Here is a 14618-nt window from a genome sequence, read left to right on the forward strand (position 1 = left end):
CACACACGCACACACGCACACACGCACACACGCACACACGCACACACACACACACACACACACGTCATGGACCTATGTGTGACCCACCCGTAGGTCAACACAGGTGCTGATGTTGAAAGCAGACCAGCTGGAATGGTATTAACTAGCCACTATTGCAGACATGGAAGGCCCAGCGGTAGGGGAGAGGGCGGGGTCAGCAGAGGTGGGTCAGGTTCTTCCCATCTCCTACGGCTTCCACTGCACACTGAGGATCTGTAGCAAGCCAGACAACATTCACCAGTCACAGCATTCCCTCTGGCCACTGGCTTTGTTTCAGCAAGTCATTCAGAAAGTGAACTACATGTAAAAGAGGTTTTGCTTGTTTTTCAAGACAGGGCTTCTCTGTGTAGCTTGGCTGTCCTGGACTCTTTTGTAGACCAGGCTGGCCAAGGTTGTTTTCTTTTATGTGTGGCTATTTGCACCTGAGCATAGCGCCCATGGAAGCCTCACAAGGAACCTCTCTGAGGATAGAACACACTTGTAACTGCTGATCTGGCTCTGTAGCACCAACATGAGATCATATTATATTAAATAGGAAATATATAAGGAGATGGACATATTATCAATATGGTCATGTCAGTGTCGAAAGAATTTTGTGTAATCTATATAAATATACTAGCATTTTAAAATGTCACCTACACGCATACACAGATGTATGTCAGCATGGCATGGAACGTACAGCTATATCTGTTTGCTTATTCTTTTGAGTCAGGGTCTTACTCTATGACACAGAACTTGTTTGTAGTCCAGGCTGCCCTTTAAGCATGAGCCACGGTTAACAGTGCTCTCCTTATAGGTAGGCCTTGGGTGCCATTTCACCTGCTTCTTTGAATGTTTTGCACATTGAATGGGAATTATTCACCTATGTGCATCATTTTTACAGAGACAGAAATTATGTATTCTATGTTTACAAGCACATATGTGGAGTTAGCCTGGATGAACAGAATACAAATGTAATACAAGCATATACGAATACACATAGCACACGAGGTTATAAGAACAAAGGACTCTGGAAGGCTATCAGCACTTAACTTGAATGGTAAAATTATGGGAACTCCTTTCAATTTATATTTTCTACAGCATTCTTGTTTCACTCCTCTCACCCCACCAAAACAATAATAACAATAACAAACAAACAAACAAACAAAAACAGGGTTTCTCTGTGTTTTTGGACTCACTTTGTAGACCAGCTGGCCTTGAACTCACAGTGATCCACCTGCCTCTGTCTCACGAGAGCTAGGATTACAGGCCTGTGTCACTGTGCCTGGCTGCTTGTTTCACTTTTAGCTTAATTAAAGGAATGGAGTCACAGTAAATTCATGAAGTAATTTGGACATATCCTTAAACTATAAGGCTAAGGGGAAAAGAGCAGAATACAAACGTTCACTGCACTAATTGCAACACAAATTGTCAAATGGCAAAGGCTCAAAGGGAACATGGAAAATAACAGGAGTCTTGGGAGAAGGCATGTTCCACATGATTTTCCCAACAGTAAAAATTTAGTTAAGATGCGCGCCCTGGCCTAAGGCTTAAACGCTGTGGTGTATTGTTGCTACCGGCTCTCACTTTAGACAAGGTCAACCAGTTCTCACCTCAGCCAACAATCAACCGCAGGCAAGGTCAACAGCGCTCTAGCTCACTGATTCTCACTGTGGGCTCAGTCTCCTCTGGGGCTGAGTAACTTTACAAGGGTGGCCTAAGACCACTGGAAAACAGAGATTTAAATTCATAACAGTAGAAAATTAGTTATGAAGTAGCAAGGAAAAAAGCTCTATGTTAGGGTCACCACAGCTTGAGGACCTGTTTAATACATTAACTGTGTTAAAAGGTCACAGCATGAGGTTGAAAACCACTGCTCTAGGTGGTGGCTTCCTGACCACTGATGGCATTTTATGAGGGAGTCCACTTTTTAATGGTGACAAGAATAATGATAGCTGATGTTTAGCGACTATCTGCTATATCCTAGATTTTTTGAAGGGGGGGTATTTGCTTCTTATATTTTTGGATGTCAGGTAGGCCAGGCTGGTCTCAGACTTGTAGCCAAAGACAGCACTGACCTCCTCATCTTCCTGCCTCCACTTCCCAAGTGCTGGGACCGGAGGTGCCAGTGTATCTGCTTGCCAGTGTTTTTAATAATTGTCTTCACAAGCTCCAAGCAGGCAACACCGACACTTTACAGGTGTAGAAATTCAGACACAAATGGTAAACAACAGCACCGGGACTCAAATCTGCTGTTGACTTCAAAGTCCACGTACTATTGTTTCACACCATTTGGGTATGATAAGAGGGCAAAATTACAAGATTTTCCCATCATCTTTAAAACCTTCTAAAACACTGCTGTCTTGTTTCAATGATGAAGTAAAACAAAAGGACATAAACTTCTATCCACAGTGTGATGCAAAATATATCTCACACACACACACACACACACACACACACACAGAGAGAGAGAGAGAGAGAGAGAGAGAGAGAGAGAGAGAGATCAAAGGCCTCCTACTCTTGACTAATTTGACTAATTGTTTTCAGCCTAGGTTATAAACCTCAGGATTCAGGGCTAACAAAATGAAAGTGAAGGCTGGGTCAACAGTGAAAGTATAAAGAAGGTTAATTGTGACCTCAGGGCTGGGAGTGGATTCACAGCAGCTGCAAATAGCGCCTTATTGTGTCCTGCTTTGAAGGCAAATCCCAGCTGTCTGGACAGGCAGTGTTTGGAGCAGTGCACGGCCTGAGCCCATAAACAAGATGAAGATTTAACTGTCACCTGGCAACACTTAGTAGTAAGAGCAGGTAGGTGGGAGGAAAGGGAGATTAGGTGGGAGAGGCAAGGGGCAGAAGGCTCCCGGTGTGCACAGGCCTCTGGCACTCCTGTGGCATAGCTGCTGCTCAGGAAGCTAAGAAGCTTCTATAGAAAATCTGATAAAACCACTCGGAGGGAAGTGAAATGGACGCAAGTGTGAGGCCGAATCTCAATGGAGCAGGGTCAATATGGTACATCTGTACTTAGAGGGTCTCACGCAGCCCAGGCTGGCCTCACTTCTGGGCGCTGAGACTACAGGTGTGCACAGGTGACTTATCAAGGCTGGGGTGAGAGCCACACTTGTGCATACTAGGGAAGCCCTCCGCCATCTGACTTACACCCCAACTTTTACTTGGACTTTTCAGGGCTCTCAAACACTTCAAAACTCTGAGGCCCCAGGGAGCATGCCGGAAGCACCTGGCAGTGGTGCCCTGGGCGGGTGTGTGTGTGTGTGTGTGTGTCCCCAAGCAGCACTCGGGAAAACCATACCTGCCCCCTTGGTGGCCTGCTGCTTCAGCTTTAGGTTCTTGGCGTGGGTCTTCCCCAGGTAGTGCGCCTGCGCCACGACGGGGGAGGAGAAGGTCATGTTGCAGGTGGGGCAGCAGCGGTTCTGGTCTTTGCTTCTGCTGCTCTTCTGCTGGGGAGGGGACAGGCTGGTCACGGCCCCGCCCACCCAGCAAGGTGCCAGTGGTGCCCACTGCCTCACACGACAACGACAACCTCGGGACTCTTCTCCAGCTGCTTCACGTCAGGCAGGATTTCCCACTTTATCCTTGCTTTGCCTGGGTTATTCCTCCTGTCTGGAATGTTCCTCCTTGTTGGGCCTGATAAGGTCTGCTGCATCTACCTGAGCCTGGCTCAAGTTTGGAGACCTGTCTTTAGCTTCTGACTTAAAAGGTACCACTTCCAGGCAAAAGTAATTCAGCATATCCGCCTTAAAACCAACCCTGCCTGGCAACTGTTACGTGGAGTTTTATTGCTGGCCCACCTCTCCTTGCACTACCTAACCTTGCCCTCTACGTCATCTTACCTCACTTCCTTAATCGTGCCTCCTGACATAAACCTATAAAAAGGACCGCTTTATTCAATAAAGCGGATAAATGGAGTTCCTGCTTCGACAGATCTCCCGGCTCAGTGGTGGTTTATTCCCTGGGGCATCTGGGGAGGTCCAGGCCGTTGACACTCATCATCCTGCTCAGCTACGGAGGGCGTCCAGATGGACTGGCCACCCACCTCTTAGCTCCACCTGCTGGATATTGCACTGGTACCTCATCTCTGACTGGCACCAATGGTCTGCTATCAGCCATTTAATGACTTTTACTTTAAACAAAATGATAACAATCACCAAGCCCCTCCTAGGTATGCCAGGAAGAGCTAATCTTGCTCATCTGTGTCCCCAGAGTGGTCGGACTTCCCTTACAACTTTTGTCACTGACCTGTCGGTGGACAACTTGACTTATCTTCACGTCCCAGCCTTGTGGCCTGCTGGGTCTAGTACCCAGGAGAGCCCCAGGGCTCTTAGGACAAGCCCGTCCCTGGGCTCCATGTATTACTGTGTCTATGCTAGGCAGTGTATTTCAGTCTTCCCAAAAGTGCATCCTTGGAGGTGCTTCTTTAGCACCTGTCTCCGCACTGCAGACGCTTTGGGGCTGGTGCCTCCCGGCTGGAGGTGGGTGCCGTGACCTCAGCCCAAGAACTGCCGAGACTGAGTGCAGAAAGGTGAAATGCACCCGTCTCTCCAGCTCCAAACAGTAAGGGCAACCAGGAGTCCCAGAAGGGACAAGCAGGCCCCTTTAGACCCCTGGCCACTCTAACAGGAACTGGCAGGCTGGAGAGTAACCTTATTTATTGCACACTTACTAGGGACTAAATTTTACCTAGACTGTAGAGAGGCACAATCACCTCCACTTTATGACTGAATTTCAGAGAGGTTAAGTGACTTGCTCAAGGTCATCCAAATTAAAGAGCCACACCCACTGATTTCCTACCCTTGGTGGGCATAATCTGTGTGCATAATTTCCACACTTTGAAAGACACAGCACACTCAAGGAGTTAGGGCTTGTTTCAAGGTAATTGTCTCATGATCAGAGGAGGCATTTCTTTTCCTCATCTGTTTCAGGCCAAAAGCTGAAAGCTTGTTTTCCCCACAGCTCAGGACAATTAGCTTAGGCTGCTTCAGGAAACCTCTGGGTAGGAAGAGCACAGCAGTGATGCCGTTTACCAATTGCTCCCGCATGACAGTTCTGAGTCTCATGCTGTTCCTGGTTTTTTTTTTTTTTTTTCAACGTACAAGAAATTCTGAAAGGTAATTATGGTTTTTTTTTTTTTTGAGACAGTTTCTCATGTAGCCCAGGCTGGCCCCAAACTTGTTTTGCAGCCAAGGATAGCCTTGAACTACTGATCCTCCTGCCTCCACCTTTCAGGGCTTTGCTTCCACGTGCACCCCACCATGCCTGCAAGTGCTCTTTAACAGAGGAGGAAGTCCAGGTTCGAAGTTAGAGGACTCGCCCAAGTTAGACCACAGGGCTGGGGGTCACAGCCCAGTCTGATTCAAAGCCCACGCCTGCACCACCCCCACCGCGTGGGAAGCCGTGTCAGCAGGCAGCCGCTTACCTGGTCTGCGTCCAGCCTCTTCACGTCCCCCTTTAGTGCCTCCAGTCCATGGATTGCTAGGTAGCGCTTTACTTTGTTGGCATGTTTTTTGCTCTGCAAGAATCCAGGAGAAAGATCAAAGGTAGCCAAATGTCAGGGAAGGCCCTCAGGCCACTCCGGGGTCTCACCTGATTCACCCTCACAGACACCTGCCAAGAGAAAACCCAGGAAGGAAGCCTGACTGGCTGAGTTCCTGCTTTGTGCTAGGCCCTTAAATTTAACCTTCAACAATCGGTGAGCACACTGTTACCTTACACATGAAGACGCTGAGGCCAACATGGTGAAATTTCTTGCCTAAAATGAGTAACAGAGTTGGCTTCAAACTCAGGTCTGCATAAGGCCAGGGCTTACTCCCTGCTGCATCAAAGCTGTGCAAAAAGATCTGCATACTATGACCCCGATGTGGGTGGGAGAGATGAGACTCACAGAAACCAAGTCAGTCTTCAAGTCCCAGGCACACGAGCATGACGAGCATGACGGAGCCTTCACGGGCCTGACCCTGGACCTCAAAGGAGACTGCATGGCGACCGCAGGAGTGGCCTACCTGGTAGTGGGCCAGCTTCTGCGACTCCGAAATCAGCATGGCGCAGCAGACTTTGCACTGGGTGCTGGTGAAGAGACACTGGTTCTTCTGGATCATGTGCTCCACTGCAGAGGGACAAGTCATGCAGGTTGACAGAGGCGACTGCGACAGCACGGTTCCCAGTCAAACAGACACCAAGTAATAGTCCATACTGACACATACGCAGACCTGTCCCTGACCCCACCGTGCCCTGACTCAGCTACTTGCAAACACCTGAACTATTACTTATTTTATTCGGGACAATGTTCTTCACCGGGTCAAGTGCTCCCGTTATGTGAGGCGAGGTTGTCCCATCCTGACCTGATTTCCTGGCTCAAAGGATCCTTCTGTCTCAGCAGATGTGACTGCAGGCCCATACCACAATGTACCGCAACCTTTTAAACTGTAGCTGGGGACTTACAAAGCAGTTTTAACACAGGATGCAGATCTACATCTTTAAGAACAGCACTCAAGTGGCAAAGGCAGGTGCAGCTGAGTTCAAGGCCAGCCTAGTGTATTCAGTAAGCTGCAGGCTGTATAGGGCTATACAGTGAGATCCTGCCTCAACAATGACCTCAATGGTAGTTCTAATGTAGACTTTAAGCCTTAGAGGAGACAGGTATTTAGGAAAAGGACAGTGCACATCCAGGACACTTGTGTCTTTTGAGACAGTTGCACAATTGAATTTAAAAATTCCTTTATTCATGTGTAGCAGTGTTTTGCTTTCATGTGTCTGTACACCTTGGAGGCAGGGTGTTGGATCCCAGGGAAATGGAGTTAGAGACAGTAGTGAGATACCAAGTGGGTTCTGGAAATCAAACCTGGATATTTTGCAAGAGCAGCCAGTGCTTTCAACTGCTAGGCCAACTTCCCAGCCCATAAAATAGCCCTGAAACTTGCTTTGTAGATCAGGCCGGCCTTGAACTCACCGAGATCTGCTTGCTTCTGCCTGCATGTGGGATTAAAGGCATGGGGCACCGCTCCTGGATGTAGCAGCCATTTCCTGTAACTGCAGCATGTGACTGCAGCAATCCAAGCCTTCGAACTTTTAGAAGGTAACTCAGCCTAGTGTGTCTGCCCCTTCTGAAGGAAGAACACGGGTATGGAGCTGTGTCACTGAGAGCCAGGAGGGCCCAGGAAAAGCCTCGCCACAGGAAACCTCGCTACTCTGGACACAGTCCTAGACCAACAGAAAGGGTTCTAGGAAGTTGGCCCAACCAAATACTATTACCCAGCTATGAAGGCTTTCAGTTTTAGGTATCCTCGAATAACTTCATCTTCATGGCTTACACATAAAACTTAAAAGTTTTACTATGGCCACTCTCATGTACCATGAGCACTCTTCAGTCTGTTGGCTGGCAGTATACTGATCTTTCAAAGCTGTGCCCAACCGCCTTCTTCAGGTGGTTTCTGTGAGTCTGTGAGGTGAAGATCCAGAGCTTTGGGCTTCTATTTTTCTCTCTTCTAGTCTCTTTGGGGCCAGTTGGGAGAAAAAGAACCTCATAGTTTACCTGTTTTCTGTTTGTTTGTTTTTTTCTTAGATTTATTCTTACTATTTTTAATTGTATATATGCTGTGTGTTTGTGAGAATGTTCATGTGAGCGCAGGTACCGTCAGCAGTTGACAGCCGCATGATATGGGTGCTGGTAACCAAATCTGGGTCCTCTGGGACAGCAGGTCAGCTTACTAACTACTGATCCATCTCTCTATCTCCAACTGCAACTATTATGATACAAAATATCAACAAGAGTCTTTTGAAGCAAGTAAGTCCTTTAAAATAATTAAAGGATGTTGACATTCCTGTATGCCCATGTGTAAAGCAGTATAACTCGCCATAGCTAAGCTATAAGATCAGCCAAATGAATGAGGATAGAAAAATGTGTGACTGAAGAAGTGGCTCACTTATTGCCAAATCGGACTACCGGAGTTTGAGTCCTGGAACCCACTTGACAAAAGGAGAGAACTCCCAGAACTGCTTTTCACTGTCACATGTAGCTATGCCAGTTCCACACACAATGTGCACTCACAAATAAAACAAAATAAAAAGAATATAGAAGACATGGTACATATACCCAACAGAATATTATACAGCCACAGGGACAATGAAATGTCATTTGCAGCAAAATGAATAGAACTACAGGGCATTATTTTAAGTGAGAAAAGACAGGCAAAGAAAACAAGCACCACATGTTCTTTCATATGCTAGAAGCTAACTATGCTTCAAAAGGCACTGTTTATAAAATAAACGTAACGGCAGGTGAGGCGAGGCGGCTCAGTGGGTTGTGGTGCTTGCTGTAACTCCTGAGTTCAGTTTCTGGGACCCACAGAGTAGAAGGAAAGAACTGACTACTGCAAATTGTCCTCTAACCTCCATATCCATGCCATGACACCCATGTGCCCACATACATACACAGAGATGTAATAAAATCTGAGCTAGACAGACATGGTGGTGCATGCCTTTACTCTTAGCATTCTATGAGTTCAAGGCTAGAGCCACACAGAGTTCCAGGTCAGCCAATACAACTTAGTGAAACAGCATCCCTCTCAAAGAAGATAATTTTATCAAAACAAAACAAGAAATGAAGACAAGTCTCAAAGAAAACATGTATGTGGGTATCATATCTGTATATAGGATTTGCACCCAGAATATAAAATGGCTTATAACTCGGTAATACAAAACAACTGAGTGACATTAGCAACAATGTAACTAGATACTTCACCAAAATAGAGTATACAAGTGACTAATGAGTCTCATGGTGCTTACTCTCACCTGTATTTAGAAAACAAGCAATCACTACACACTCACAAAACAGCTGGGTGTGGTGGCACAGGCCTTTAATCCCAGCACTCCACTCGGAAGGCAGGTGATCTCTGAGTGAGGCCAGCCTGGACTACACAAAGTTCAAAACAAAAAAGCAAAAACAAACAAAAAAGGTAAAACAATAAATGAAGACATACAGAAGTAAAGCTCTTGCTTCGAAGAAAGAAATGCAAAATAATAAAGCCATATGGAAAGGTCTGACAGCTCCTTAGCATGCAAAAGATAGAGCTACCATGCAGCCCAGCAAGTTCATTCCTAGGACAGGACACATGAGAAATAAAGTGGATATCCTCACAAAACCCACGCAACCCCACAGAATCACTGCTAAAGGGGATGGTCAGTTGGCTCATCAGGTACAGGGGCTCACCCCACACACCGTACACCTCACTCCAGTCAACCCCCCACCCCACTGTGGAAGCTGAGAACATACCCCTGAAGTTGTGACCTCCACACTAACACCACGATATGCATGAACGCGCGCGTGCGCGCACACGCGCGCACACACACACACACACACACACTTTTCTCACTGGGAATGATAGCGCCTGCCTTCAGTTCTAGCATTCAGGAGTCTGAGGCAAACCCCAAAGGGCTAAGTAGCCTTCATTTCCCCGTTTCCACATTAAAGGGCTTCCTCACTAAGCTGTCTCCGGAGTCTGTTCTCTTCACAGCTGCCTGAGCTCTCTTCTGCTCCTGCCTTGCTTCTCCACGGAGTTTGAATATATACATACATACATACACACACACACACATTGTTTTTTTCAGGTCTTTCTATGTAGGCTTGAACTCACAGCAATCCACCTGCCTCTGCCTCCCTGAGTGCTGGGAATATAGACATGTACCGCTGTGCCCAGCTAAAAGAGGTATTTTAAATTACTGAGTGGTGCAGCTACAATGGTTGAATTTACGATCCATAAATTATAATTATGGAAGTGCTACAAGGAAAGAAGTGGGCAGAATATAACCAGAGAACTGATGGCAGGGAAATAAACTGGGTTGTAATTATTATTGTTTAACTTTTATTGATTCTTTGTTAGTTTCTTATCATGCACCCCATCCCCTCATACCCGCCCTTCACTCTTGCAATCTCCCCTCCAAAATAAAAACAAAGCACAGAAAACATCCCATTGTGGCAGCTGTAGAGTGTCCCAGTGTGCCCACAGCATCCTTCCGTCCACACATCTTCCCTTGGAAATGTTCAAACCAGTGAGTCATGGGTCTGGTTCAAGATGTCTGGCTTCTGTGACCTCATCAATATTGGATGCTCACTGGCCTCCTCCCAGTTATCCTGTTGTTGCCCTGTGTGTGGAGATCCTGCAGCTTCGGGTCAGCAGGACCAGCCCTTTCACGTGTCCCAACAGAAGTTGATATAGATTCGGGGGTGGCCCTGGGTGGTAGCTGACCAGGCCCTGTACCCTGGTCAGAGCTCCAGCTCTTCTTTACCATACTGCCAGGGCGAGTTCTCCAGCACTGCTCTGGCTAGGTCATCCACCATCATCAGCATGAGGCAGGTCAGCTCTCCTGTTCTCATGCTCTCGGGGCCTGCCCACTGGCACCCATGATTCTAGTGCCAGCTCCACTGTGCTGCCCGGTCAAAGCCCAGGGCCCAATTTCCCAAGTGCTGCAGCTGACTGGGTTGTAATTATTTTGCTCATACATATGTAAGCAAATAGCTCATTAAGCAGCTGCTGCATTCTCTGCTTCAAGGTCAAGGGCAGGCTCTTCCCATCTCCAAGGCCACTTCCTTTAGGTGTATCCCCAACTCTGCGGCAGCACTCTTACATTATGTGGCAATTGTTTTAGGGTCTGCCTCAACTGACTGCAAGCCGCTCCCGGGGTAAGAACAATATCATTATTCCTGAGGCTCTGAGGTGCAGCTGGCCCCGGGAACGCCAAATTAATGAAGAAAAACTGAGTCAAGGGGAGCAACTTCGCACTAAACTTTTTTTTTTTTTTTTTTTGAGGCAAGAGTCTCATATAGCCCAGACTATCCACAAACTTATTTTTTTCCCTAAGACAAGGTTTCTCGGTGTAGCCCTGGCTACCTTGGAACTCACTCTGTAGACCAGGCTGGCCCCCAACTCAGAGCTCCACTTGCCTCTGCCTCCCATGCTGGGATTACAGGTGTGCACGGCCACCATCGCCAGGCTCCGAGTTGCTATACAGCTGAAGCTGGCTTGTGCTCCTGATCGTCCTGTCACCACCACCTGAGTGCTGGGAATAATGCTTATGTACCGCCACACCTGGCTCAAAAAATGTTTAAAAGTACAAGAGAGACTCCGAAATGGTGCATAAATTTACACAGGAGCCACACTTAACAGGGTTAGGTTGCAGATGCATATGCTTAAATTTAAAGATATCCTAGGTCTGGAGAGATGGCAAGGTGGTTAAGAGCACTTAACTGCTTTTGCAGAGAACCAGGGTTCGGTTCCCAACACCCACATGGTAGCTCATAACGGCAACTGCAGTTTCAGGGAATGTGATGCCTTCTGTTATCTTTGGGTACCTGGCACGGGTGGGCAGGCACGCACGCTCGCGCACACACAGAAAATACTTATAAAATTAAAAACATTTTTTTTTTAAAATTAAACATATCTCCCTTGAATATGATAAAAAAAAAAAAAAAATCTCAGTTTTATCCAGGGCAAAGAGTTCATTAAACTCTCCAGGATTAGGCTGTTCTGCAAGCAAACCAACCAACACAGAAATGCTTCTCTGCACATCCCTGCAGATTAGCACAGAAACCCAGATACAGGGCTTGTATATTTGGGTTAGCATGAGGTAGCCAGCTCTGGAAAGGACTCTGGAGCGAGAAGCAGGCCAGCCCTTCCTGCACTCCTCCGTCTCTCGTTATTCACCCAGCTTTGGATCAAACAAAGCCAGCTGTTACGTTTCAGTCCAGCAGTGAACTCCAACTGCTGTTGACGCCGTTCTCCACAGCTTTGCATAGGGTGTTAGACGAAGCCATTGGAGACAAATGAACACCTAGCCACGTTTCTCTGGCTCCTGGACCTCCTCTCTGGAATAAGGCCCTGGCAACAGACGCAGAAATACAGCACCTCAGGGAATGCCAGCGCTTACACTGAGAGGCTGAGCCGCGCGCACCCAGGCAAGTTCAAGGCCAGCAAGGTCTACCAGAAAGAAATACGGGAAACTAGGACACAGTCATCAAGTCCGGAGGAAACTGGGATTCAGGAAGACCTTCCAAAGCTCACACCTGTCATCCTCGCACTAGGAAGGCTGAGGGCAGGAGATCCACTGTGAGCTTCAGGAGAGGCAAAAATAAATAATAATGTAAATTAAATAAAGTTATTCAGATCCATCAGAACTGTAGGGCTTTGAGAGGGAAGGGAAGCGATGTGGAGCTAAGGACAGACAGAAATGGTAAGCTGGCTCGGCTACGGGTCAGGCTGGGAAGGTCCTGTCACTCTCCAAGAGGACAAGACCTAGAATTTGGGGGAAACTGTTCTCGTGTGGACGCCCTCGAAAGAAGGACGCGAATTTCCGCAGGGCAGCGAGTTTCGAGGTCCTGCACCGTTCGCGGGAGTGAGGTCGGAGTTCCGGGACGTCGTGCAGAGGCTGGCCGGCGCCAGGGGAGGGGCAGGCGGCAGGCCATCCGCGATCCCCGGAGCCCCCGACTCACCTTCCTCCCTTCCCGCCGGCTGCGCACCGGACACAGCCTCCCACAGGCGGCGCGCCCTCTCGCGGTCGAAGCGCACTGCGTCCGGTTCCCGACCGTCCTCGGGGCTGCAGTACGCTTCGGCCCCCCCAGGGTCCGCAGCCTCCGTGGCGGGCGGCGCAGGAGGCTCCATCGTTCCCGCACGCCGCGCCGTTGGAGAGCTGCGCATGCGGCCCCGCCGCGCCGAGGCGTGGGTGGGCGGGGACTTGGCCGGGCCAGCAGCTCTCGCGAGGCTTGGGCGCCGCGCAGCACGCTGGGGCGGAGCCCTGAGGCTCGGTTTGTTTTGGTACAGCTGGAACCTTGCGGGGAGCGCGGGAAGCTGGGAGAACGGTGGGTGTAGAGTTGTAGGTCAAGCCGTCGTCTGGGCGCGTGGGAGGCGGAGGCCGGCCCGAGCCGCCTGAGACCCTGTCCAGTTAGCAAAAGCGCGTTAGTAGCAGAGCAGGGTGCCTCAAACTAGGGAAATACAAATTTGAGGCTAGACTGGGCTACATACAGAAACTTTGCTCGAAAAAGAATGGTTAAGGCTTGTGAGCAAAGTACTGTGGAGGCTGCGGGATGGTCAGGCGTTCAGGGCAAGCCTCTGCTACAATAATAGGTCGTATCTCAGCAAGACAAAACACACCCAAATAGGGTAGGGTGTGGTGCATGCCTGTAATCACGTCGCTGCGGAGGCGGGAAGGCCGTGACCCTGATGGTGAGAGTCAATCTCAGTGTGTTAGCCACTTTATGGGGTCCAGGTGAGGGAATTAGACACTCTTGTTGGTCTGCAGTGTCCGGTAAGTTCTTGGGCTGCTTTTTTTCTGTTAAGGCTTTATTTATTTACTTATTTTTAAAAAGATTTATTATTTATACAGCATTCTGCCTGCACACCAGATCTTACTATAGATGGTTATGAGCCACCATGTGGTTCCTGGGAATTGAACTCAGGACCCTTGAAAGAATGACTGTTCTTAACCTCTTGAGCCAGCTCTCCAGCCCAAGGCTTTATTTAAAAATAAAAAAAAAGATTTATTTATTATGTATACAGTACTCTGCCCGTATGTAGGCCAGAAGACAGTACCAGATCTCATTATAGATGGTTGTGAGCCACGATTGCTGGGAATTGAACTCAAGACCTTTGGAAGAGTAGTCAGTGCTGTTAACCTCTGAGACCTCTCTCCAGTTGCCCTGATAAGATTTTAATACACCCATCTGCCCTTAAATTCTCAATTCACTCCCAGTAAGTTTATAGGGCAGCACCCTTTCTGTCCTCAGGAATAAGTCATTTATCAGTCTGTGCTGGTGAGTGGTGCCGAACAGATAGTAGTTTGGGTCCACGGAGGAGTGCAGGCAGGTTCTGCCCTCAAAATGGAGTCAAGAGCTGCTTGTGGAATGGAATCTCAAGGCAAGACACAGAGAAAAAAAAAAAAAAAACACTGTTTTACATGACAATGGAGTAAAGCGGTGTACACACTGGTCTTATATTACTGGAATATTAGGATCTCTTCTCCTCCTTCTCCTTCTTTGAGACAGAGTCTGTGTAGCCCTGGCTATCATGAAACTTACTATGTAGATCAATCTGGCTTTGAACTTACAAAGATCCACCTGCTTCTCCTTTCTGAGTGCTGAGACGAAAACTAAAGGTGTGTACTGCCATGCCTGACTTTAGGTATCATTTGAGTCACTACAAAAAGGTAGAAAATTGAGACGTTGAAGTGACAGAAGCCCCTGCAGGGATCTAGTTGGCTTCTTCTGCTGACTGAGAGTTGAGTGATTTCACAATAACTGAAGAAGCCAAAGTTGCTCACAGAGACAGTGCTTGTCTTCCCAAAGACATCTCAAAGGGAGAAATGAGAAACAGTAGACTGAGCTGGTGGGGCAGGCCTGTAATCCCACACTTTGGGATGTAGCGTTTGAAGGCCAACCTGTGATACATGAAAAGGGCTGGAGAGCTCATCCTGTAAAGGTGCCTGCCACCAAGCCTGACAACCTGAATTTGACCTCTGGGACTCTCACATGGTGTAAGTGTGACCAGCGGTTGGGGTTGCATGGACAGGGCCAAGGTTGATTGTTTCTATATTCATGGCTT

The 14618-nt window shown here is 48.0% G+C and overlaps 2 protein-coding genes across 6 annotated transcripts in view; one reads left to right on the forward strand and one right to left on the reverse strand.

The window, feature by feature from the left end:
• Znf346 (zinc finger protein 346) overlaps positions 1-12708 on the reverse strand; it is a 22100-nt gene extending 9392 nt beyond the window's left edge. For 2 of the 5 annotated variants that reach the window (XM_055595845.1, XM_055595842.1), the window contains exons 1-4: positions 12515-12708; positions 6033-6136; positions 5450-5542; positions 3326-3470 (exon numbers count right to left, since the gene is read on the reverse strand). In XM_055595845.1, the coding sequence (XP_055451820.1) occupies positions 3326-3470; positions 5450-5542; positions 6033-6136; positions 12515-12683 (511 nt within the window). In that variant the 5' untranslated portion in view covers positions 12684-12708. Of the gene's footprint in view, positions 1-3325; positions 3474-5449; positions 5543-6032; positions 6174-7969; positions 7986-12317; positions 12340-12514 lie in introns of all 5 variants that reach the window. The other 3 variants (XM_055595843.1, XM_055595841.1, XM_055595846.1) reach the window with 2 other exon arrangements.
• A 125-nt stretch (positions 12709-12833) lies between these two features.
• The window catches only part of Uimc1 (ubiquitin interaction motif containing 1), a 74808-nt gene continuing 73023 nt past the window's right edge, over positions 12834-14618 (forward strand). The window contains exon 1 of the mRNA XM_055595823.1: positions 12834-12880. The gene's annotated coding sequence lies outside the window, so the exon portion shown is untranslated. The remainder of the gene's footprint in view (positions 12881-14618) is intronic.

This window comes from Psammomys obesus, unplaced genomic scaffold (genome assembly GCF_907164565.1).
Source record: "Psammomys obesus unplaced genomic scaffold, mPsaObe1.curated_primary_1811, whole genome shotgun sequence".
Lineage (NCBI taxonomy): Eukaryota > Metazoa > Chordata > Mammalia > Rodentia > Muridae > Psammomys > Psammomys obesus.